The following is a 27,512-nucleotide window of genomic DNA, read 5'->3' on the forward strand; positions in this document are numbered from 1 at the left end:
TCATGAGAGACACACAGAGAGAGGCAGAGACACAGGCAGAGGGAGAAGCAGGCTCCCTGTGGGGAGCCTGATGTGGAACTCGATCATGACCTGAGCCAAAGGCAGAAATACTCACCCACTTGGCCACCCAGGTGCCTCTGGAGCCCCCTATTTACATGCCAGGAAACAAGCTTATTCCCTTCCTTGTTTTTCTTGACACATCACGGTGATTTTTATTTGTTATTTAGGGCTGTGCTCCTTTGGGCCGGAGAGTCTCACCACTAGCGAAACCCTCACGGGTCCCTGGGGCCCCTCTTGCAACCAGGCACATGCTTGATGCTGGCCCTCGCCAGGTTTGTGCCCAGATCCCTTGTCTGTGGGCCGAGAATTTTCCTAAGGAGGGAGGGAGGCAGGACTGTGTGGGCCATGGTGCCATTGTCCTATCCGACTTTACTCATGAAATAAAAATTCAAAGATAAAATTAATGAGAATTTCCAGATGGCGACCACAGAGCATTATACCCCATGTACAGGTCTCCCTTTGGGCATGGGGCTCACTGGTCCCATGCCCATTAAGCGGTTCCTACCCACAAGCTTCTCCCTTCTTTTCCACTCGCAGCCCCTCTTTCCGCTTCCACCCTCCATCCTTCCTTTGCCTAATGACTTTTAAATTATTTGGATCAATTGGTGAAGTTCTTTGGCATGCCTTTTACCAGAAGTCTGCTACACTGAACACATCCAAGCTTTTGTGCTTGCTCTATCAACTTTTCTAAAATTCTTTCAGCTGCTGTTACCTAAACATTTCGAAGGAGTCTAAAGTACACTTGAAACAATCAAGAGCCGTCCACCTGCATTGCCAACACACACACCTCTTAAAAAGCTACCAACCATATGAGAAGGAAAACAGAAGCAAAGAGTTGTCAGTTCAATGAATTTATTCTGTTTACAATTTCCTGGAAAAGCAAAGGAATTCGGGTTGCCAAGGTGATTCAAAGGGCAAAATGCCCTGTGACGATTCTCCCTTTGAGTGGAAGAGTGAGCATTAAGGACAGATAGAAGAAACAAAACCCATCTCCTCATTCCTTGTCCTCTTCCCTCTCCGCCTGACCCTCGGAGCAGCCATGTGGAAGTGGCACACAGAAACCCGGGTGGCTTCCTGGGACCTCTGCACCTGCCAATAACCCACTCAGCAGTTTCGCCTGGGGGCTGAAGTGTCACACACTCCAGAACTCCAGCCCCTTATCCTTTTGCTCCCAAATGCCCTCTGTATTGAGTTTTCCAGGCAACTTGTCTCCATACCCAGCTCTCACTTATACAACATTGTCACTGTATTTCTTTTTCTCTGATAAGAAGATACTCCAAGGAATAATGGGGACAGCTACCTTCCCTAAGTGAACATCGTGTGCCTGGCACTGTTCCAAGCATTTTCACTTACCAGTTCATTTAATCTTGACAACAACCCTGTGGGGTAGATACTCCTATGATCCCCATATTGTACAGCAGAATATGCTCTTCCAGGTTTACTCTCTCATCTTTTTCCATCCTGCTCTTCAAGCGTTAACCTGTATAAATTGCATCAAATGGGCTCCCTTGCTCTTTGGCTTCTGAGTGGCACTGACAGGAGATGGGTGTGGGAGGACAGAGATAAGAGTGTTTATAGTTCAGTCTTTTCCATGCTAGCTATGGTTTGGTCATTCCACCAAAGGCGACACCTACTGTCGTGGGCCCTCTCCTACAGCTCCAGCTTTTGCTGTCTTTGTAACTCCCCCTTCCCATGCCCTCTTAGGCCCAGATGCCCTAGTGGCAACCTGCTATGGTGTGTTAATAGCCTCTTCATAAATCTCTGCCCAATTTATCACATCATGAATAGGCTATGTTTCCTGCTGTGACCCTGACCTGTACGGTGGGGATAGAGAGGAGATGACAGAGATGTGAAAGCTGAGCAGATAGAATTGAGGGATCTCAATAACCAACTAGACATGAAAGGTGATAAGGAAGGAGTGTTATCATGCAGAGGCTTTTGGCTTGGGCTATGAGGAGGACAGGAATGTGATGGGAAGGGAAGGCCATGGGCTGAGTTTGGACATGTCCAGTTTGAAGTGTCTGGGAAATGATGTGGAGATGCCCAGAAAGGCCAGAAATATGAGTCCAGAACTCCAGAGATCAGATCTGAGAATCTTCTCGATAGAATGATAGTTGAAGTAATGGACTTTCTGAGGCAGAGAGGAAGAAAAAGCCTGGGGACTGAACTTCTACAGGGTCTCATGGACAGATGAGGGAGGTGAATGAGGGCAATAGGTCCACAGGAGGCTACCACCAGCTAGCTACCAAGGCACCTGAGAGATGGGGAGAAGCCCAGTTTCAAATCACTTCAAGAGCCAAATGTTTCCAATCTTTCCTGCCTTAGTTATCTGGGTCAAATACAGAGGCTTTATTATTTTAAAGTGCTATAGCTTTAAACATGGTCTCATGTGGTCCAAGAGAAAAGCAGGAAGTTTGGGAAAAGGAATAAATGACACCAGGAAATAGACTCATTCATGTGGAAAAACTGTAAAGGGAGCACAATGCTGGTGCTGTGCCATAAATGAACACGAAGGCTAAAGGCGGCAAGCATAATCATGGTTTCAGCTGACATTTGGAATTACCTAGTCTTCTCTGCAAAGTAAAGGGCAGGACACACCACTTCTGAAGTGTATTGCTAACCACAAGGACAGAGAGGGTGCACGGTTCTTCCATTTTTTAGAGGTTGTTACCGATCCTCACTGAGGAATTGAAGAAACTCATGGATGACTTTTTCAGAAAAATGTATGCTAACATATTCACACACTCACACATAGCATATTTCATACAATTGTAGGGGTTTTAGAAGGGGCCTGTCTTGTTAATCCTCTTTACCCCCAATGCCAGATACTCAAGAAATGTATATTAAGCAGTTGAGTAAATAAATGAATGACATAGTAGGCTTATGCCAAATCATGGTCAAAATGCAAATATGTTTAGGTAGGAGTAGATAAGGTTTTAGCACCCATTGATATGAATTCATTTATCATAGCAGTTTTCAACTCTTGCCGCACATTACAATCTCCTGGGGTGAAGGAAGCTTTAAAAAATATGGATGCCTGGGCTCTACCCCAGAATAGATGGCTGAAATCTAAGGGTGTGGGGCCTGTGTATCAGTACTATTTAAAAGCTCTTCAGATGGTTTTAAAGTGCAGACAGGACTGAAATCAATGTCGCAGGTTAAAAGCCCTATTTAGTGGAGAGAAAGAATAAGATGTGGGTATGATAACTCAGCTGTTGTGGAGGAAATCAGGAACCATAATAAAAATGGTTATCTATGCTAATTACCTAGCACATGACATATTGCTGTCATATGCACACTTCATTCATCCACCAAAGATACATTGGTAGTTAAGCCAAGAAGAGATTGGTGATTTTTCTCAGATCAAAACCAGGTCTGTCAATGCAAACAGATATTCTGAGTTGAGTACTGAGTGTTCTTTTCATTTTGCCAAATGACCTCTTGGAGGATAAGGGCAGGTGTTCCCACCCCTGAAGAGTCCAAACTGGTAGGTCTGGAGCGGGGTCTGGGAACCTAGCACTTTATAAGCACTGTGGCTGATTTCATTGCAAAGTCAGGATTAGAGCAGCAGCTCAAAACTGGGGGTGGGGTGGAGGATGTGTGAACAGAGACGTGAGCCCCATCCCAGATCTGTGCAAACAGAATGCAAGGGTGATGAGGGTAAAAACAAGAAATGCCTGATTTGGATTCCACTCCCACCTCCACTGAGCACCAGCACACATGGTTGTCCAGCCAGAGGACTGGGCAGGGACTGGCATCAGGGAGGCAGAAGCAGAGATTAGATACTGAAAGTACATAGGAGGATGCTACAGGCAGGTGGGGAAGACAAAACAAGTTTTGCTCACTTCATGGTTTTGCTCAGGGCTAGTTCTGGTACAGAGTAACTGAAGTCAAAGAGGCACAAAACCAGAGCAGTTTCCAAATCACTTCTGTTACAATTTTACCTCAGCCCTGAAAGTGCCAGGTGCCCGTCTCTGGTATACTCTGCACGTGAAACAAGTGGGCGAAACCGCCAGCAGGGCAGGCAGGAACCTCTTACAAGGATCCTGGCAGCAGTTCAGCAAGGATGCCTTTACTGGGGTGATAAAGATCAACAGTGGAGGTGTCTGTGCTTGGCTCTCAAAAGACAGAATGGGCTAGCAAGCTTGATGCATAGTAGCACTCTCCTCTGAAGGATGTAGTAGATGTCTCTTAATTAATCATTCCTCCCGAAAATAGAAAGCCTGTCAATCGACGTTAGCTATGGGCATTCTTTCACCTTGTCCTCACTTTCCTTCTCTTGGGGCTAGAGATTTCTTGGGCCTATTCTGACTTATCTGGTCATGTATACAGACAGAGACTCCCGTCTGTGATCATGGGATAGTGCTATGAGGCATGATTTTCAGTGTTCAGCACAGAACTCATGGTCACCCGGAAGAACTCTGTTTTGCAGGATTTGGAAGAAGAGAAGTATGGTCCAAAGACTTTAAAGGTATTTTCATAGTAAAACTTTGAAGGTTTATCCTGGTGCACCATGAGCTATTTGGCAAGCATGGGGACAGAGAGAGAAAGAGAGCAATCGAGAGAAGTGTTATGTGTGTGTGCGCGCTCCCGGGTGCATGCACGTGTGCATGCGTGTATGACAGCCAAAGCAGGCTCTCTTCCCCCTCTGTATCTTGGCAGGGTTTCCTTCTCCACAACTGATGTACCCAAAACCTCCAAAGTGACAGATTTGCTGTTGCCCTTTGGATGTGAAGGGACCAGAGGAGGGCAGTGTGAATCTTATTTGCTCTAGCACACATAGCATCTCCATATCAGTGCAAGTGGCTACACCTTTGATAATTCCATCTTTCAGGTCTGATACACTCAGAGAACTTGTAACATTGCTTTATGCCATCTACACTTAAGACAAGTTTACTGACCAATTTCTCACCTGGACTGCCCAGTGGAGAGCTGTCTTAAAGTCTTTATCCACAAGGGTGGGGTCTGCTCCCTTCTTCAGCAGCATTTGAGTGTGTTGAGGCCGGTTGTGGAACGCTGCCCAGTGGAGTGGTGTCATTCCCTACAAAACCAGTAGGAAAGGGGAGAGGTGAACACAGGCTATCAGGAAGGAAAATGGAGCTCACTCTCCCCCAGACCCGAGGGTCATCACCAGATACGTTGGTCGCTGCCTGTCAGTTCATTTATTCCTTAAGCCATTCAATTAACAGACATCCATTGAGGTTCCGCTTTGTGCCAGGAAAATAGGTATGGAGAATACTGTAGAGAATTAGATAAACAAGATCCTTGCCCTCATGGGAACTGCAGTGTGGTAGAGGAAGACAGATAACAAATGCAAATGAGCAAAAGGATTTTCCAGATTGTGCGATGCTATAAAGAACGCATTCGGGGTGCTGTGAGAGAGAAATTGTGGGTTTAATCACTATTCTACATGGGCCTCCCTGAGCCGGCTGGGGGAACAGGGCAGCAAGTGCCAAGCCACAGAGGCAACCACTTGTGACTGGGGTCACGCTAAGCTGCCATATCCCACCACGAGGGGAGATGCATTGTCCACAGTATCCCCAGCGACTACAACAGAGACTAGATAAATAGCTGTTGAAAGAAAGAATGAATGCAGAGGGAGAGAGTGCCATGTGAGATGAGTCTGGAGAGGAAAGCAGGGCTGATCCTGAGAATGTGGGATGGAGGGATACAAACTCTGAATAAAGCATTTAGATTTTATTCTAAAGTCAATGGAAAGAGAGTGAAGGGTTTTAAGTAGATGTTGACACAATCTAAAGTGTGTGACCTTAAACTCTGAAAGAAGTTGGGTTTCACCAGACGGACTCATTCAAGCGGCCACAGCTTTAGGCATCATTCAATAATAAAATGAGCTTATGCTGGGAAACAGTAACCACGAAGACCCAGCATTATTTGGGAGTGTACTATGAAAAGGTGGCCTCTTCTCCTTGCTCACACCTCTCAATTACACAAAATATCTCTAAAATGACTCTAGATTAAGATGACTCTAGATTAAGATGTAAAGAGTATGGGCAGCTTTAAAGTTGTTTTCATAGTCCTCTCTGCAGATAACATAAAGGTAAGAGTCTAATATTGATCAATCCAATGAGTTGAGTTATGAGTTGTTATGTAGATTATTTGACGGAATCCTCCAAACAGTCTTCTGAACAAGGTACTGTGTTGAAGTCCACTATGAGTTCACCAAACTCTATTTCCTCTTCCTCCAGGGCATACAGGGTACATTTCCTAGCCTCCCAGCAGAGAGATGTGGTCAGGAGACTGACCACATTGTAGACCTGAGGCGTGGAAGCCCCTAGCAGGCCTGCCTAGAAAACAAAACCCACATGGTCTTTCACACCTTCTCTCTTTCCTCATCCAACAAGTGAATGCAGAGAACAAGACTGAAGGAGATGCTGGAACCATGTAATTATGAAGCCTGGGACTCTGACTGATGAAGATAAGGCTACTCCATCAACAAGTATTGGACTATGACTCTAGTAAGATATAAGCTTTTACTGTGTCAGGCCACTGAGATTTTGAGTTGATTGCTATAACAGTTGGCCAATTCTGACAGGTACTGCTGTCCTTCTTTTTATAGAAGAGGAAGCTGAGCTCTAGAGAAACTCCCAAGTCTGTGAGTGAGCACAGAACTGAATCTAGGGTTTGAGGTTTATGAGGCACTGGGATTAGAATGTTAATTCCTTTGACTAGTTTGAAAATTCTAAATCATTATATTATGGTCTGCTTTCAAGTTGGAAGTGTCATATAAGTGAGATATACTCTTGGGTATATTTTAAGAAATTGGTTCCATATGGAAAATAATGCTGATACAACATCTTATTCTGACAGCTGAATATTTACTGGGGATTCAGAATAACTCAATGTATTTCAATAAGTCCTCTTCATTACAAATTTGGCCCATTGGAACTAGAAATCTGGACTCAAGGGAATCAGATTCTTTTAATTATGTATGGATTTCCCCTTCCCAATGCTGAGTCCCATTTGCTTCAGACTCACTGGCTTCATCATGGAGTGCTACCAGTATCCAGGGTTAAAGACATCAAAGAAAATCTGAAGTCACTGCCATGTAAACTTCATGAAGGTAGGTTCTTGTTTGCTGTCTGAAGCCGTGGAGCTTAGAACAGTGCCAGGAACACTATAGGTGCTAAGTAAGTAGTTACTAAAAATGAATAACTTCTTAACTATCCTTGATTGAACTTTTTTGCTTTTGTAAAATCTAGCTTCACTTTTTAAAAAAACACATAAATTTAAAAAAAGGCAAAACATGACTTCTCCTTTATAGAAAATCAATTTGTCAGATATGGTCATTACTAGCAACTCTTCAACTGAAACCTGAAAGAAATTTTGATGAGTTCTCCAAATAGGTATATGGCAATACTATATGCCTAGGTATGATTTACTGATATGAGAACTCAGTGTGAAAATATGTTTATGAATTAAATTATGATTATGCACTGCTAATCCTTATCTCCTAAACACAACCACTAAGCTTCAAGAGCTATTTCCTTAAAACAACCCCACCCCCTACCAAATCCAACTTCTGTATGCTTTGGTGAAGTGGTGGGGTGGGGGAGGAGCACTATCATTTTTTGTATACCTACTTTCTGTCAATAAATTTATATATATATATATCATCTCATTGAATATTTATATACCTACACAATCTTAAGTGGCAGGCATTTTTAGGCCCATTTTTAGGCCCATACAGATAGGGAAACTGAAACACAGGTTAAGTAATTTGCCTGAGGCCAAGGATACATGCCATAGTTGAGATTCAAGTCCAGGTCTCTCCAGCACTGGAGAATAACATTCTTCCCAGACATCATGCTGGTAGGCTTTCATTTTGGAAATGAGCTCAAATGCTGGAGAATTCTTTGTGATTTTAACTAGATTCAGGTCCTCTAACTCTCATGGAATGGTAGTTTTTATTAGTGTAAGGGTTGCCATCCTATATTATTATTTGTTTTATTTGGCATTGCCTCTAGGCTTTCACTAAAAACACAGCTGGCAAGTATTTATTTTTGTAAGGTATTGAACTATATATTTCCTCCCACCCCGCACCCTAGAATTTGGGTGATCATGTGTTCCTAAATCAAGACTTGAATCATTCATTCTTTCTTGAAATAATAATTATAAACACACACACATTGTTTATATTACACTAGAGCAGGTTGCAAACCATCAGTCAAGTCAAGGGAACTTTAATGTTGCTGTTTTTTCAATTGGGCTAGTGAGAAATAAAAATAAATCCCCTTAGGGTTAGTAATATGAAAACCAAAACTTTCAAAATCAGCTTCAGTGCAGCCGCTGGTATTGCACAACATACTTTGTTTAGGAAATTAGACTTTTTTTTCAAGTGTCTCCTTCTCTTTCCTCCAGCTTCTGTGGAGCCGGAAGGCATCCTAGTTGTGTTATGTTAAGACCAGTGGCCATTTAAGGGGCTGACTTCGGGCTCTGAGACTGGTATCTGCCACTGAGTGGTGGCAGGTGTTCAGCTGTGATGCACTTAAAGGTAGACACTGTGACTTATTTGACGTGGTATGTCCACAGCAGTGAGCGCACAGTAAGTGTTCAAGAAATACTCACAGGAAGAATTCGTGAATTACAGGTTATCAGGGCTCCCCTGGACTCATGGAGAGTATAAACTACCAGAGTCTGTCCAATGCAGGGCAGCCCTCTGTGTCCAAACTGTGGAGATCTTTTCTACCAGCTTACTCCCTGAAATTTCATTTAGGACTCAATTGGGCCTTTGAAGCATCGAGGGGCTGAAACCCTAAGAGTCATTTGCAGACATGTTGCAGCAAACACTCAGATGGCCCTGGTGACAGAACTCCACCTTTTTGGAAAACAAAAAATACTGGTTCAAGACTGAAAAGTAACCCACATTCAGTTAAGACCACAGCTCTCCAGAATGTTTTGAAGGGAAATGTTCAGTTTTAGCTGGCTTAGAATCCATTTCAAGATTGCTGATGGGACTAAGTGTATGTCATAACTGTTGGGTGCCTATCAGGGTTGCTTTGAAACAGCGGTCTTATTCAGATGAGTAATTCTGTGCCTTGAGTCTGTGTCGCCGAAATTTTGTTTAAGGGCATACAAGACCCATCAATGTCTCAGAACTCCCCACCCCACACCAGCCAAACCACTGTAACTTGTGTGTTTTATGAACCAGAAATCTGGTTAAGTGCTCAGAATGGGAACTTTAGATTGGCTCCAGCAGACACTGAAAGGCAGAGAGAAATGTGTGATATGGCCAGGTGCTTGCTGCATCCCTCATTTTGGTACCCTGGAGGATAAAATTATAGCAAGTGCTGAAATGTCAGCAAGGAAATCTTGATCTTCTAAAGGATTTAGAATTTCAGAGAAGTCCAGCTTGGCTCTCATTGACATTTTAGAATTCACATACTACTATTAATCTCCCAATCACATATGACTACTTCCACAAACGTTGTCTCCTCTAGACAAAAAATAGGAATACACGATGTGCTTTAAAAGATTTTTTAAAAATAGATGGTTAGAAGTGCAGGAATGAAAGCTATTTTCTTTAATTTTTATTTTGGAAATATTTTACAATCATAGATCAAAAAGATTAACAAATTATTTCATTGTCTTTGTTTTAGAGTTTTCCAATCCAGACAAGTTGTGCACATAGTAACAGCCAAAGATTATAACTGAAGACTAAAAATAATTAGATGTTGGATTTTAGGATGGTAAGAATGGCCACTAATGATGAAATACTTTAAAAATGCTCACTCTCTTCCTGTAATAAAGATAAAAACAATGTATCTAACAAAAACAAAAATCTTTAGGGTGGAGATTTTTATAATTTAAATGAGATACTAACACAAGAAAAGCAATATAGATTAACTTAGGCCATGGAAGTAGAAGAGCAAATTTTAACAAGAACAAACTTCTAAACAAAGCCTTTGGAATAGAGACCTAAGTTGTATTTATTTTTCAACTAAACAGAACATCTACATTCTGCATTAAATTGTGAACTATTTGAGCAAGAATCCAGCCTATATGAGACAAGGTAGGTACTTAAATATTTTTTAATGAATAAAATGACTATTTTCCCATTTCAAGGAGATCACCTTGGGAGACCTATAATTATTTCATTTGTTGATGAAAAGGTTTTGGAAGATCCTTTTTTCGAATTACCACTACAGCAGGGGTTCTAGCCACTGACAGAAAACAAGCTTTGTGTGAGCTTAGATCAGAGAAATAAATTACATCTTTACTGTCACTAACTTCAAAGTGAAATTTAGCATCTTCTTTAAATATGAATTTAGGCAACAACACACAGTACTGTTAACAATACCTGTGACTTTGCCAGTGATATAAATCACAGATATTTTCGTATTGCATTAATTAGTGCAGATACCTCAAAATATTGTTTGTATGTGTCACTAGCACAGTAGTTACTGGTCCTACCACTAAATCTTATTTAATGCATTAGCAAACAAGCTTGCATATTACCTTTACAAACCTGATCTTTATAATATTTTGGTAATTGTCAAAATACTGGTTTCTTTTGTAATCCTACGTATTTTATTTTGTTTCAAACATTTTTCTGCAGAGGGATCCATTGGCTTCGCCAGCACATCAGAGGTGTCCATGTCATAAAAATGAATGAGGGATCCTGGCCTAGAATCTAGAGTACATTTTTTGAAGATCCCAAATAATATAAAATCTTTTTTTTTTTTGAGAGTAGATTTTGGCAATAATTAAAAGTCACCTGCAGAGCCAAGTCTGATAAATAAAATGGGTAACTGAGTTGGATCAACAAAACAAAGAGAAAGGGCCAAAAAAATAAAATAGGACTTTTCCTGAAATTTAGTAATTCTCTAACTATAATATATACACATATACACAAGTCTATATTTGGAGTGAGGCCTCTACTATGTGCAAGTTACTGAGCTAGAGTATAGGGATCCAAAGATAAAAAAGATATGGTCTGCCTCTAGACATTCACAGGGAAAGGGGAACGTGAAGGTTCCCTAAGTAGCAGTGACTCTACTCCATTTTTTTTAAGGTGTTCATTTTTAGGATAAAAATTCTAGAGCATTAAAAAATTTTTACTTCATAATTTTACCTTTTGCTATAAGGTAAAATGATTTCTAGAGTCAGGCACTGTTTCTATTGATTTTGCCTTTACAGTGCACCGTCTCTACTTACGGTTATCTTAGGGATGCTGTAAGAGAATTTAGTGTTAAGAATTATATCCAAAGGTTCATATCTGTTTTCACAACTTGGATTTATTTTCTCACAGTACTGTAATAATGAAAGTTTAGTTGTCAGGTCACTCACATAAATCTACTTATATCAGAATTTGCATTCAATATAGGATCAACAATATATCCTAAATACAATAAAAAACAGTGCTTCTCTGGGTAAATGTGTTCAAAGTTCTAACCCAGATGCCATTAGTTTATAGCCCCTTTTGATGGGACAATCTTTCTGTCAAAGCTAAAATGCCAGCAAGAGAGGTTAGATTCTAGGAGTTTAGCAACTTCTTAACTCCCTGTAACTATAATAGACTGCTTCTCTCTATGTCAGTGATTCCTCTGAGGTCCGGAAGAACAAAGGCACAAAGGACAATCTGACCCATTTTGCCTTTCCCACAGTATTAAACTCTGTAGTGTGGATAGCTTGTAAATAAGTCACTTTACAATTAAGCTCTGTAGTCAATGAAACAGGAAAAATAAACAGATCGTTAGAACAGAACAATTAAAAGAAAACTTAGCATAATGTAGTTATGTCTTGTGGGGTTAGGGAGGGCCTTCTTTAAAAAGACATCAAAGGCAAAAGCAGTAAGGAACAAGAATGATCACTTTGATTATATCATATTTTAAAATTTCCGTACTAGAAAAGACATCACAAGCAGCTCTAAAATGAGCAATGGACTGTGAAAAACTATTTGTGACCCAACAGCAGACAAAGGATTAATGTTCAGAATGGAAAATAAACTATGAATCCATACAAAAATGACAAAGTAAACCCATAGATGAATGGACAAAAGATCTATATAGGCAAGTCGCAAAAGGAAGATATAAAAATGGCCATTATGCCTGTGAAATGGTGCTCAATCTCATTAGCTATCAGGGAAATGCAAATTAAAACAAGAAAACATGACCAGCACACTATTCAACTGCAGGTGGAGCTATAAATTGATATAGCCATCTTAGAGAAGCACCAGGCATGTGTATTAAAAATTAAAATGTACACCCTGGTGCCCAACATTGGTTTTCTAGAGAAATGATTGTATAAAATACTCAAGGAGGCTTGTGTAAGAACACTCTTTAGAGGAGTGTTTGTGATGATGAAAAACTGGAGACAACCTAAATATACATTCACAGGAGAACAGCAAACTAAAGGGAGGTATTTCCATTGTGTGAAACATCATGAACCCATTAAAAGAAATAAGCCAAATCTATATGTATCGACATGAATAGAGCTCTAAGACATACTGTTAGGTGAAAAAACAAAGTTGTAGAGGAACATATGGAGTGTGATACCTTCTACGGTACAGTCCACAGTGTCTGTGAATATATACAAGACATTGGGAAGGAGACGCATCAGTAATTAGCTGGGGGCTAAGGTGGGAGGGTGGAAGTAATCAAGGACTTACTATCATTACTTGTAATATTTACATTTTTTAAAAGCAAATGTGTTCACATATTACTCATACAAGTAAAAACTAATAATGTAAAAACATTGTTTTAAGTCCCTGAGCTCGGATCAGGACAGGTGCTAAAGCGATAATCACTTCCCTGATACAAAGTACTACATCATGTTTTATTTTACTTGAATAGTTATAGGAGACAGGCTTTCTTTCTTCTTTCTCTATTCTGTAGTTTCAATTATAATCTAATCTATCTCTTAACAAAGTTAGATTTCTACTCATTGATCCTCTAATCTTTAATCAATATTGTGATAAGCTTGGGAGTCCTTCAGTTATTCTGGGAATATAATTTATTCAGACTATGTAGAGGTATGCCTTGCTCTTTCCTCTTGTATTAGAAAACCCTAATGCTTCACTAGCAGCATTAACTTACCTTTTCCCTCATTTCTTTTGCCTTTGATCTTTTCTCTTTCCTGTTTTTAGCAGACACAGGGTGTGTGCCTATGCCTACACTTTGTTATTCCATCATACATAATGGAAACTGCATTGTGCCTGGAGCTTATTGGCAAAGTGATTAAGGAAGGGGGAGAGCAGGCCATCGCTTGCTCAGAACACTCAGAAGTCGTAGGCAGGAAATCTACCAAGGTGGTGAATGAAAAAAACGCCTTGGCTGTGTTCTTTCCATGTCCGAATTATCCTTATTTCCCAGGGGTAAAGGGCTTCTAGCCCCTATACATTTATACTGATTGACTCATACTAGCAATGATATCTACATCATTGTTGTGTGTGTGTGTATTTTAAAAACACAGGCAAGTATTAGCAGTAGGCTTAGGTGGGTTTCAGACGAGCTGTGACATGTCCCCAAGAGGAAGCTGCAACATTGTATGTAAGTGTCCTATTTGAGGTCCTGCTCTCTGCACACAAAAGTCACTGGGCCACAACGCTGGTGTAAGAGTGGGAACAATCTCCTCTGAGAGGCTACTTTGCATGCGAAGGAACTGGAGACATTTCTAATATTCAGTGCATATTATCTGAAAAGTATAACAATCAGCACTGTTAGATCTGGGTCTACTTTCACTGTCCCCAGCAGCCAGGGGCCTCCCAGGGTGAGGAAGAACAAGGAACCATCACTTTGGTGGAGCATATTCTTTCAGCTGAAGGCTGAACAGAGTTAGAGGTCTATAAGAGGAGTCAAGCTTTCGGGTATAAATGACTATATTTGTGCCCTTTCTGGGTGAGGGTGGGAGTTGGAGGTGGATGAAGCATTTGTCAACTTTGCCAAACTCTAAGGAGTTTGTGATCTGTTGACATAAACTGCACGACTAAAGCTCCTTTTTTTCACACTATGGGCAGAGTGGTCAGAGTGTGCGCTCTCATCACTGGTTCTCATTTTTAAAGCAGAAGTTTAAAACAGTGCAATTCTCTCTTTCCTCTCTTTGCTTTAAACCCCTGAAGACATGGAGAGTGAAAGCAGCGTGTGATCACTGAGTCAGGGTGGTGTCCAACCTCAGATTGAGGTTGTGAAGAAGGGGCTTTTTCAGTGTGGTCATTAATGCCAAGCTAGCTGGGAGGAACCAGAAAGCTCAAGAAACAAGGGGCCCAGCCCTTGTTAGGGGACTTCCTCCCACACTGTTGTCTATGGCTACCTGGCTTCCTTGAAAACACTGTAATCTGGGATTTGGGTGCATATGCATTTTCAATGCTATCACACTTTGTCAAAGTGACCAGACATGCTTAGTAAAGTGCAGCCAAACCAAGCACATAATTATATATTAAAAAAAAAAAAAAAAAAAAAAAAGCTAAAAAACCAGGTATTTAAATCAGTTTAAAGAAGCTTGCTAAAGAAAACAGGCTAGGTAATGAAAATCAGTCCTGCTTTTTAAAAGAGTTAAGTAGCTAGAATAAGATCCTAAGCTATTCTGGGGCAGCTCTGCCTGGTATCTGGTAACACTCCTGCAGGAATTTTGTTTGAGAGTGCTGTATTGTCTTCTTGGAGGCCTTATGTTGTCTCTGCAGCATGGAAGAAACAGCAATTGGGATCACTGGTGTTAATAATGTGGCCTCCGGAGCATGGAGCCTGGAATTATCAACTATCATCTTTCCCTCAAAAGAAGAGCAGTGGCAGTAACAGCTTGCCCTTGAAGTTTCTGGGACTCAAGAAGACAGGAAAGAACAACAATTTGTTTCTCAATATCCAGAGGGAAATTACAAAATTTCAGTGGTATGATAGACACTTAAGTACTTAATCCAAGAAATTATTCCCTAGTTGAAGCTACCCATACCCAGAGTGGGGATAAATTTCTGCCTGAGGGTCAATAGTAAAGACACAGCTCCCCTGTCAGGATAGGAGCCCCAAAATGTGCTCCATCCCTTTCTGAACCTTTATGATAGGAAGCGCTGGTTGAGAAAAGCCCTTCCTCCTACCCTAACAGGTGCAATGGCCAACCATTCCTTGAAAGGGCAGGCTCACCTCATTGTCCTGGTGATTAATCTCGCTGAGGTTTGACTGTTGCACCAAGACTGTTAGAAGCCTGTGAAGAAAAATTGGAGAAGAGGCTCAAAGGAACAGAATCCGTATGAAAAAATAACATTAGAAAGATAGTATCTTGAAGGACTCCAAATGAAGACGGGCCCTTTCTGTTTATCTAGGGGAAAGAGTCATAGAAAAGAAGACAGTGTGATCCATGAGAAGTCACCTGGCAGGGTTGCTCTATCTCTTCTTCCACCTCCTCTCCATCTCAGTGCCTCGGGTGCGGGTGAGCACAAAGGGAATGGAGAAAGTGTGTCTTCAGGCTCATCTGATTCACCAGATCTGTGTATCTATGATTGCACTTAAAGAACTGAAGTCCTCTAGTACTTATTCTTTATTCTTTCACATAAATGTATGCGATGCTTTCGAATTGCTTCACCGCTCAGTACACGTGTCACACTTTTTAAATGTATAGCTTATATTAGGAGACAGCATTTACAACTTGGCTTATTTTTTTTTTTTTTGTAAAACATACAAATATCTAAGCATGAAATGATACTCATCAGTGTGAAGCAACTATCAATGATTCTCAAATTCAAGTTCTTTATCTCACTTGGGTCCCACACTTGGTTGACGGAAGTCAACACTGTGGGAGAGAAGTGGTTGAGTGTAGTGGTTAGGAAGCGAGACTGCATGGGTTCACATCCCAGCCTTGCTGCTAAGCAGCTTTGTGACGGAAGGCAAGTACCTTAATCTCTCTGTGCCTACATCTTCTCATCTGTAAAATGGGGGTAGTAAAAAGTGCTCACCTTATAGCTCAGTATGAGGATTAAAGCGTAACACAGCAAATGTTATTTGTAGAACACTTAACCCTAGAAGTTTTAACCCTGGCTCCATCCCAGAATGTCCAGGGGAATTTTTTTTTTTAAACCACAAATACCTGGATCCTTTATTCAGTGTTTCTGACTCAGTAGGTCTGGAGAGAAGCTCAGCTTTCACAGTTTAAAAGGGCTGTTCAGGAAATTCTGGTAAACAGGTCTGAAAACCACTGAGAAAGGTATTGAATAAATTAACTAGTGGATACTCATTGCTATGAACTAACTTGTGTCCACCCCCTCCAACCTCCAAATTCATATGACTCTGGTCTCCAGAGCTTTAGAATGTGACTATATTTGGAGACTGAGCCTTTAAAGAGGTAATTAAGTTAAAATGAGCCATTAGGGTGAGCCCTAACCCAATTTGACTGATGTTCTCAGAAGAAATTAGGGCACACATGAACATACCACAGGTGCAGGCTTCCAGAGGAAAGACCATGTGAAAAGGCAGCAAGAAGGTGACCATCTGCAAGCCCAGGACTGAAGACTCAGAGGAAACCAATCCTACTGACACCTTGCTTGTGAACTTCTAGCCTCCAGAAATTTGAAAAAATAAATTGTTGTTGCTTAAGCCATCCAGTCTGTGCTATTTTGTTATGGCAGCCCTCGCAAACTAATATACTCATCAAGATGATAAAGGATTGTCTATGGGGCGACAATGAAGGAAATTATTTTTGGGAAGAATTATTTGAAAAAAAATGAAATGGCTTAGCCTTTCCCCCAGACAGATCATTGTCTCTCAGCTTAGATGACCTGTAGTCCTGAGTGTTAAACTGCTACCTACGATAGAAGAAAAGAAAGTGGGACAATAGAAGAAAAGAAAGTGGTCATGTGGCATTAGTGGTAAATGTAACACAAAGAGAGCTTAACTAAGGAAGCACTTTGGTTATTTGCTGTGGAGGTAAAATAACCAGGAAGCCAAAGGTTTAAATCTAGTTTTTTTTTTTTTAATCTAGTTTTATCACTGTCCTTTGGGGAGCCAGGATAATGCTCGGATTTCATTCTGCCCTCACTGCTGTGTGACCTCTCTGAGCTTCTGTATCCTTACATTTCTCATGGGTGTAACAGCATGGGGTAACAGGTGGTAAGAACGGAATACCATAGCAGGCGTAAAGCTCCTAGCACACAGACTTGAAAAGAACAGTGGCTCTGAATGCAAGCTTTCTGAATTCTAAAATTCCTCCATCTAGAGGGAGGAGGCTATAAAAATAATTGCACTTTTGGATAACACTGTTTTTATCTTTGTAATTATATTTCGCTACTGGATATATTTGCCCTTAGAGTTGTTTTATAAGGCTGGAGCGCAACTGGCAACTGACTTTATTCTCTCTCTTTACTGGCCACTGTTTAATCTCAAGGCTCATTTGGTCTGAAATATGGAGGGAGTGGGAGGCAAAGGCAAGAGGTCAGTTGTGGTCCAATCTGGTTATCCTCGGCTAACCCTGAGTAGACTGAGATCATATGTAGCCAGACAGCATCTTCTGGGGGCTGCTCTAGGGCAGTGATCACATTGAGGGAAGTCGGGCTCTGACCAGATGGGAATGAGGGAGGAAGAGCAAGACCTCTTGTCACATCCTGCGGATGCCTTCAAATGGTCATGGGATGAATCCTGTATCTGGATATTTATTTTCTTCTCAAATCCATTCACTGCCCTGCAATGTTCTGCTTTGAGGTTGACCCACAATATCTTTATCATGCAGGCTCCCTTGCCCTCTGACTTCTTTCTGGGTTTGGCCAGGAGAACTGGCAGGAGAACGGAGGGAAGCCACTTCCTTTTCTGACTATGACTTTTACCAAAGGCCATGGCTCCTGCAGGTGGATCCTCTTCTACAGCCAGAGCTCTCAACAAGTTCCAATAATAGCTCCCTTCCTTGCCCCTCCAGCCTAGGGGTGGAACATTTTCCTGTTTTGTTTTTTCTTTTTAAGGTGGGGGAGTGGATGTGGGAAATTATTTCACCATCTCTTGTTAATTTTCAATAGTCTTCCATTAAGCTTGCTACAGTTATCTTCTATTATTCCATTAGTTCCCTGTTATGACCCTGATTGATATATGCCAATCGATACTCCTTGATTCCCTTTGATTCTTGTGTCTCAGATTTGTCAGTCTCCAAAGATAGACACAAATTTACAGATAAATATGATCTCTCTCTTTTTCTCTTTATTCTCTTTCTTCACGTCAGCAAATGACGTGAACCACTATCTTGCTTGCAGGGCCATCATGTATTGCCTTGGTGGTGATCCAGACTGGACTAGAAAGCAGGTGTTTGGATTCTAGGCTGGGACTTCCATGCTGTTCCATGGTACATGACTAACCTGCCAGATGCTTGTTCCCCATCTGTCTTAATTACCAAGGGACTTGCAAACCTCTTAGTTTTGTTTTTTCACAGTCCTTGTTCTGTGCTGAGGTGGCTCAGTAGTATTTCTTCCACAACCTCCAGCTTAGTCTCTTTTTAGCATCAGCTCTGTCCTGTTCTCAGCTCTCTAGGCACAAAGCCTACCTTATCCCAAGTAGCAGGACAGCAGGCACAGATGCCCAGCAGGAGCATTCACAGACAGGCAGCATGGTGAGTGGTAAGACAACAGATGCTGGGGCCCGACTACTTCCATTAGAATCCCTGCTTCATTACCAACCAGCCAGTAAGCTAAGGCAAGCTAGGAAACTCAGTGCCCCTATTTTCTTATCTTTGAAATAGAAATAATAATAGCAGCTATTTATTAAAGATCTGTTGTGATTTTAAATGTGTTAATACATACAAAGCAATTAGAATGACATTTACATGTCACAGTAAGTTCTGTATGATTTGATAATTTTTCTTTTAGACAGAGAGCATGGGGGCAGAGGTAGGGAGGGGGAGGAGGAGACAGAAAATCTCAAGCAGGCTCCACACCCAATGCAAAGCCCAATATGGGGCTCAATCTTATGACCCTGAGATCATGACCTGCACCAAAACCAAGAGTAGGATTCTTTTTTTTTAATTTTTAAGATTCTATTTATTTATTCATGAGAGACACACAGACAGGCAGAGACATAGGCAGAGGGAGAGGCAGGCACCCCGAGGGGAGCCTGATGTGAGACTTGATTCCAGGACCCTGGGATCATGATCTGAGCCAAAGACAGATGCTCAACTGCTGAGCCACCCAGGTGCCCCAAGAGTCAGACTCTTAACCAACTGAGCTGCCCAGGCATCCCTAATTTAATATTTTTTTTAAAAAAGCTCTTACTCTTTATATTTGGAGATTCCCTGATCTCCATAAGGTGATTGGTAGGTCAGAGAGAGAGAGAGAGAGAGAGAGAGGTCAGCTAGATGTGTGCTGGGGGGTAGAGTGGAGGGGAGTTTGTTTCTGTTGGCTTCTCAGTTTTACTGGCTCCTTGGGCTCACAGCCTTGGATCTGGCCAGCACAGTGATGGTTGGGGAAAAGGGTCCCTAAGCTAGTTGTCTGCCCTTCTATTCCTGAAGCTGCTGATGTGAGAGTATCCTGTAATACTGTAATATAACATCCATACACAGGTTAGAATACATCACCTGGTAACTAGAGAGCAGAACCTCAAAGAAATAAAATTTCCTTCCCCACTCTGTCATTAAAAGCCATGAAAAGAGGCAGATCCACTGGCACTCTCGCAGGGGGAAAAAAAAGAATCTGCCAGTAACTATGGAGACTATGAAAAAGATCTGCAGAGAGCCCGGTGGCTGCCTTCAGAGGAAATCGCTGCTCGCCTTCCAAAGCTAGCATGTGAAGCATTGTACAAACACAACTCCTTCCTCTTTGGAGCTTCATCGTAATGATCATGTCCCCTCTTTCACACTGGTGCCCCCTGAATGTCCAAGCCAAGGAAGCAAGAAATGCCATGAGGAACTGAAAGGGAGACAACCTAGACCTGCAGAGAAGCTGAGGGTTCAAAGCAGAAAGGGAAACCTGTGCACTTTCCTTTTGTACATCCAACTTGCTTTCCTGTTCATAATAAGAAATCCTTTATTCTTGTATCAGCTTAAGTCCCCACTGAGCTGCAGCTTAGCTTAGGCTGTGTATTGGAACTGGCTAGTTTGTCTGTGAGTTGTTTCCATCACAGAATCTTGCTGGGTGCAAAGGGCTAATTGAGGTGTCCCCTTGGCTTGTTTTTAAGCAGCTACAGTTTGGGGCTTCACTCTTAAAACCCCCCAGTTGAGCCCTGAGTAGAAGGAGCATACTATTCAGAAATACAAGAGTTAGTAGATTTTAAAATGAGTATGAATACCCAAGTACAGGGATACAATGTGGCCTTATAATTATAATTAGGGGACAAGTAGAGATTTTTTTGCACTAGCAAGGTAGGGAAGGAAGTTTCAGGGGAACTGAACGGTCGAGTTTGATGTTCATTGGATTCTAAAGTCTAGCAACAGTCTTGTAGGGGCCAATGGCAGGCCACCCCAAGATGGGCTGCTTTGGTATGGAATTATTTTGAGTTAAAAGCAATCAAAACTTAGTAGATTCAGAAAAAGCTTTTTATCTCCCCCTCAACTGCCTGCCTCTACCAGGAAGAGAACTATTAACAGAGATTCCCTTTTACCTAAGAAACTTACCTGCCTAATAGGGTAATCTTTGTTTTCTAAACATCTCCTCTCACCTTCCTTCTAATGGCCTTCCTCCCCTTGGTATTCTCAGACCCCAACCCTTCTCCTTAGCCCAGATAAGCCTCATGTTACCTTACTATGTCTGGAATTTCCATGTCTGTGTGGGTTCCCAGTACATACGCTACTAAATTTAATTTTTTTCCTGTGAATTGTCTCCTGTCTCATGTCAATTTGCTGCTTAGACCATCCAGAAGAATCTTGAAGCTTAGAGGAAACTCCTCCTCCCCAACACATCTGTATGGGTGACATATTTTTTCTAGACTTGTGTATGCTAAAGTGAGGAAAGCTGGGGTGAGAGTTGGTGCGGTGGTAGGAGCAGGGATTCATTCTTTAGCACTGATCTGTGGTATTTTTTTTTTAATTTCTATCTACCTTCCATCATAATCACTACTACTGCCATCATTATCACCAACATTTATTGAACACTGATGATTAGCAGTGTTCCATGCTTTTCACATGTTTTCTCATTTACTTCTGCCTATTTATTCTGAGATAAATACTGTATTATTCATACTTTGTAGAGAATGAAAGCTAGCTGAGCTTTGACAAGTTAATATGGTCATTAAGAGGAAGACCAGACTCAAATCCAGTTGGTCTGACTCCAGAGCTGGCACTCCTGGCCACCCTTTACCTCAATCCAAAAAGAAGTTTCATTAGTTTTCAGGTACATATAGTAAAACAAGGTTACAAGTGAAGAAACCAGGCAAAGAAAACAAGGGCAGGACAAAGAAGATGTGATTATGATCCTTCCTACATGTGTACCAAAGGTGGGACATAAGTTGGGCTTTGAGTTTTATACAGAGAGAAAAACATAATCCTAAGTCACAGTGTTCACATAGTACAAATAAATAATTATCAGGAGCAGCACAGCAATTCCTCCTTTAGGAGAAATATTTTTTTGCTGTTTCTCATTTTTTAGATGCTGTGACGAAGTATTTTCTGACAATGAGACAGTAAGGAGTTTTGTAAAGGTAGGGCTTAATGACAGAATGTGGCCATTAAAGTACATCCTATAGGGTCCACAACAGTGGATCCTAGGAGCATATCAGGCCCACAGGGCAGGTTACTTATCCTCACACATGCACCAGGGCAGTAAGTTATCTTTTTGGTACCTCAGCTTCCTTATCTGTAAAATGGGGATAGAAATACCTATCACATAAACATGTGGTCAAGATTAGATAATACATGGAAAGCACTCAGAACTCTGTGTAGAACATGGTAAATTATGTGCTGTGTGTTCTCCTTTTCCTCATCATTGCAAATGCTGCTTATATACTTTGTGGTTAGCCAAACCAGCCTAAAGTTGTATCCATTTAGGAAAATTAAACAGACAAGTTTTCATGGCCTAATGGAAGGTCACTCCCTCTGCATTATGCCTATCAGGTTAAGAGTACCCACAAGCGAGACATATATATATATATATTTTTTTAATATATTTATATATATATATTAAAATATATATATATATATTTTAGAAAACTATTACAATTACAATTCCACAAACAAGTGGAATAAAGAAGGCCAACATTTGTGCCAGAGAGCATGGCTTAACTACTTTCTGCTTAAAACACTGAATGCAGATGCTATCAAACACTGCCATGGCTATAACATTTCTCATAAAACAATGATAAAATATCTAATTTTAAGCAATGTAATTCCATAGGGAATTCTTTAAGGCAAGCTAGTTTCTAAACGTTCTCTAGGTAACAAAGCCAATTGCTTTGCTATATGGGTTGTTGAGGTTTAACCCAATTCATTTCTGGAGAACATTTATCAGAAATGATTATTTTGATTTTGGAATACTTAACATTAACCTTTGGGTTTTCCTAGTTACCACAGTTAGTATTATCATAACTCAAGCAGAATATTATCTTCCAGAATCAGCTAAGTGTCCATTTAGGACAATAAAACTATATCATCAGCACATAGAAGGATGTTTATTTTTCTGGCTTCAGCTCTTCCGAAGGTGGTGGCTGGGTCACTAGGTATAATTTCAAGAGAAGGGGAAACTGCAACTCTGTGTTATCTCTGTTATAGTGATGTAATGTAGATCCTAGAGAGTCTAGGGCCACTGCTGGGCGTAATAAGCAATATTAATATGTCCACAAAAGAGGAAGTACAATTGGATTGGTTTTCAATTTATTACTGCAGTGATTCGAGATGATGAGCCTAATCAACTGACCAAATTGACCTTGAGTGTGATTTTGACTGACAAAGCTTAGTTTACCCGTCGGTTGCAATGGCATGACAGAGTCAGCTTTCCACCAAAATTCATTACCCCATTTCTTGTATTGGAGCCATTGCCAGGAGATGGATTCTATATTCCCAAGTGTTCCTTATACCCAGGTGTGGCATAGGACCAGTGTGGTAAGAGACTAGTCCTTATTAAAAGAATATGATCTAAAGTGAATGATATCAAAGGCTGAGATTTTAAAGAAACAAGGAGGGCTTCTCCACACTACTATTTCCACGTTTCCAGGCTGAACAAAGAGGATTCTGTGATCCTAGAGGATGGTGGAGCCATAAGATGGAAGAAACTTAGATCCCTGAGTTACCATGTGGAGGGGAGCCACCCCAAACCAGGAACACCTACATTGGACAAAGAATTTCTTGTGTTAAAATATGGAAGCTTTGGGTTTAATTTGTTACAAATGCTATAATCACCACAAGAAAGGCATTTATCTTCTAGAATCAGGCAAATTTTGAAATGACCGCTCAGTGAGGCAAGTAAGACCAAATAGAGCCAATCAAGGCAGAACAGTCTTAAAGTTACATTTTAAATATATTTTTAAAAGATTATTCTTGGGAAAACAGTGTGATTTTGTGACTATTTTTGTGGATTGTCCAGAAAATTCATTCTTTCTTTTTCCCAGTTCATCAAAAGAGAGTCATCCCTTTATGATGTCTATTGATTGTTAGCTCTGAGCTTGCTATTTCTTCTCCAAACTTCCTTGTTTTGTTGGCTTTGAGTAAATCCTAGTTTTTTATTATTCCTGGATATAATCCAATGATAATAAGAGGCAATGCTTAGTTGGGAATAGTTCTGGAATTTCCCAGAGCCTTTTAGTGTAAAACAGAGTGAAATGAAGAAATCAAGTTACCTCTCAACCTTGGTCTCATGAACCCCCGCAGAGCCTTAGGTTTAGTTTTGGACACAGGGTCTAGAGGATGAGGCTCCCAGAATGCACCCCTGTGGTACTGGCCTGCACCAAGCTCTGGGGAATCCTAAATTCCTATCAGAGGCATGCTCTGTGCTACAGAGGTTAAGGAAGTGCCCAGAATGTTGCTGATGCCACAGTGGGAAATGCTGTTATTAGGTGCTCCAAGGGGCTTTTGAAAGATTGTAGACTGAGGCCTTTTAGATACAGAATTGGGGAAGCTACACTTAGTCTGGACAAAACTTTTTCCTATATTGCTCAATTGTCTTACAAAAATGTGACCCTCTTGATCATCTAACTTACTTGAATATATTTCTTCATACAGCTCCCTGCAACTCACTGACCTGGTTTTCTTTCTAACTCACTCATTTCCCTGTATCACTCTACTTTGCTGGGTCCCTTGCCTCCTTCCAACCAACAAATATTGGCATGACTTTGGGGCATCTGGGTGCCTCAGTTGGTTAAGCATCCAACTCTTGATTTTGAGGTCATGATCTCAGGGTCCTGGCATAAGCCCTACATCAGGCTCCATACTCAGTGGAGAGTCTCCTTGGGGGTTCTCTCCTTCTCTCTCTGCCTCTTCCTCTGCTCACTCTCTCTAAAATAAATAAATGAATATTAAAAATGAATGTTGGCATGACTCTGACTTCAGAGTCCAGTCAGTGTTCTTCCACTCCCCTCCTCACTATTTGAAATTATCCTATTCATTTTGAGATTATCCTATTTATTTGTTTACTAGTGTGCCACTCAGCTCCTTCACTAGAATGTAAGCTCTGTGAGGTCAGAGATGCTATAATGCTTACTGGGAACCCCTAGGGCATACAATAGCAGTTGGTCCATGATAAGCACTCAACATTAATTGAATCAATAAATGCCTGATTAAATGAATGAATATAAGAATTCAGATGATGAAAAATAGGATTTCTTAAATCAGAGATTAGAAGAAAAGGGTTTTATTCAATAGGAGGGGAATGAGAGTAGAGCTTAAGAATCTTCCAGGGTATTTTGATTTACCGAGATGTGGTCCTGTCCACTACAATGTCAATAAAACTGGATGGGTTTTGTTTTTATTCACTGCAGAGGGTTGATTAAGTGACATTTTAATCCAAGTTAAGTCCCTCCCAATGTGAACATTGTGTGAACCTGGCTACTTACCTCACATCAGGCTCAGCAGTGGCAGCGTGCAGTGGCAGACGGCCATTTTTATCTGGGATATTGTGCTTGGCACCATTTCTAAGCAGACTCACACAGCCTTCCAGCCAACCCTGAAATACAAGAGCAACTGTGTCATTATATAACACAGCTTGGTATAACATAGACCAACAAGCTTTCTCTAATTTTCTTTCTCTTTTTTCTTTGGTATGGCTAAAAACATATTTTATTTTATTTGAGGTGGCTCAGGATCACAACAATTCCAATTTAGGCACTTCAACAGAGGACTAACGGTCTTGAGGTGTGGATTCCTGAGTTTCCTAGATTCCCTTATCTGTCTCCCATTCCCCATTTCTTACTTGCTGTTTTTCACTTTTATACTGAGTTGCTGGGGCTAAATGTGGCACATGGTACCTCTAGCCTTCTCATTCTATGGGTTTAGCTCCAAATGATGCTTGTCAATGGTCTGACACAGGTGCCATGATCCAATTCCAAAAATTGGGCTCCTATGTCATTCTTGAGTTCTAGCCTTTACTCTGTGCCTCAGTTTATCTATATCTGATAAACAAGCTTTGGTCCACTTTTCCAAGTTCCCTTTCTATTAACCACAAGCATAATATTTTGCTTATTCTAGTATGTCTTTTCCCAATGTCTAGAATCCTAACCTGAGCCCTAGTTCAATGGCTGGGACCCTGCCATCTTGTTGACCAATTTTTCTGATGCTGAATATGGGGGTATCACCAGGATCCTTTAAGGGTTCCCTATTGCTGTGTTTCACTCACTATGAATTTCTCAAGAAACTTTATGCGAACTCTCTTCTGTCCACTAATTCTCCAGATTGAGAATAGTATTACTGCACCTCATGCTTGTCTCATTTCAAAGAGCAGGTAAAATGGCAGGCTAGTTCTCACTCTCTGTTCTTTACTACCTTAATGGACTCAACCCTACTGATAACCAACTTGGCCAAGAAGTATGCCTCCTACATTCATCTAGAGCCATTGGAGTTACTTATTCAATTGTAAGTAGACATATTAAGTAGATGAGGCTATTATTATGAAGAATAATATATTATCTCTCTCTCTCCTGCCATTCTCCATCCCTATATAGTTAAGCATCAAGACTACGCAGTCAGATGAAAAAAATTACTGATTTTCCCTCACAATACCGGAAACAATGAAAGTGTTACTAAATTAACGGAGAAGAGAGATAGTAAGAAAAGAAACTTATGGTTCTGGAAAGTCTGGAAAACAAATCTTTCAGTAAAAGCACATTCTCATAGGTTCTAATATTGAATATTGTTTTAAATAGGCTAATAATATCTAGGTCTTAAATAGAAGCAAATGTTTTTCAGCCTTGAGTTACAGTTCAATAATGTATTAAATCTGGTTTTAGTTTCTAAGGTCCGAGTCATCAAGATCTCTGATTAAAAGGAAAAAATATGACCCGGAGACCCACAAGAAAGGCATGCTGGACAAATTTGAGAGTTGCCTAAGTTTTACAGTTTTTGAAAAACAGATCTTCTCATGGGGGAGGGTTTGAAACATTTTAATCATTTTGCAACATTTCCTGGAACTATGTGTATGTGGTTTTCTTTTTTTCTTCAGAAATCAGAAAATCACTGAATACAATTGAAACCAATGGTCACTGTTCAGAACCAACAAGTACATTTTTTACTCACTGTGTGCTGGGTAGTTCCACATGTGTTTCTCTTTCTCTTGTGATAAATGTGGGATATTATTTTTACTACATTTTACAAATGAGGAAGGAGGTACAAGGAAGTGAAGTGATTTGCCTAAGCTTACACATCCACAGTAAGTATATTTGTATACTAAGTTTGGAGCTGTGACAGACAATTTCTAAGTGCCCTTTTTGCCAAGTTTCTCTTTAATACTTGAATTCAAACGCTGCTAGAAGGGAGTGGTGGGCTCCATGGTGCAATCCTCAGGACCAACCCTCACCCTTCCCAGGGAGCCACAGAAGAAACAGGGTGGGGTCCTTCCTTGGGTTACCACAAAGAAGAGGGGGCATTATTAAGAGAGTGATACTACATCCTGTCGTGCAGGCATACTTCCCTCAGGTAGCTCCTTAGAAAGAGTTGTCTGCAAAGGTAGCACCTCTCTCTTTAGGCTCACTACAGATCTAGGCGATCTACAGGATACCTCTTCTCAGTCCTGAAACTTCAGAATTTTGAATGAAGTGCACCTTGGTTTCAGTCTATTCCCTACACAAGTAGCAGTCAACTCTAGAAACCATCACTATTCTCTTCCTCCATGCTTGATCCAAAATTTGTCTTTCCTCAGCTCAGATACCAGGAAAACAACAAACAAATAAAATCCATAGCAGGAGCAGTTATTAGGGCATGCTGGGCTATTGGGAAAGGGGCTGAGAGGGCATTCCTGTGTCTCTCTGAGATATGAGATTCCATCTAATACTCATAGGCCAGTGGCTTTCAAACTTGATTGGGTATAAAAATACCCAGGGAGGTTTGTTTAACTTGCAGACGCCTCCTTCCCACACTCTACCCATGTCTGCTCACGGTGTCTGACTCAGGAAGTCTACGGTGTA

General features: G+C 41.0%; 1 protein-coding gene across 4 annotated transcripts in view; it reads right to left on the reverse strand.

Moving 5' to 3' along the window:
* Positions 1–27,512, reverse strand: part of ANKRD55 (ankyrin repeat domain 55) — a 114,490-nt gene that overhangs the window by 19,813 nt on the left and 67,165 nt on the right. For all 4 annotated transcript variants that reach the window (XR_013379768.1, XM_077897852.1, XM_077897854.1 and 1 more), the window contains exons 5-7: positions 24,951–25,060; positions 15,153–15,213; positions 4,973–5,101 (exon numbers count right to left, since the gene is read on the reverse strand). Coding sequence is in view for 3 of the 4 variants with exons in the window: in XM_077897852.1 (XP_077753978.1) it covers positions 4,973–5,101; positions 15,153–15,213; positions 24,951–25,060 (300 nt within the window). In the remaining variant the exon portion in view is untranslated. The remainder of the gene's footprint in view (positions 1–4,972; positions 5,102–15,152; positions 15,214–24,950; positions 25,061–27,512) is intronic.

Source organism: Canis aureus, chromosome 5 (genome assembly GCF_053574225.1).
Source record: "Canis aureus isolate CA01 chromosome 5, VMU_Caureus_v.1.0, whole genome shotgun sequence".
Lineage (NCBI taxonomy): Eukaryota > Metazoa > Chordata > Mammalia > Carnivora > Canidae > Canis > Canis aureus.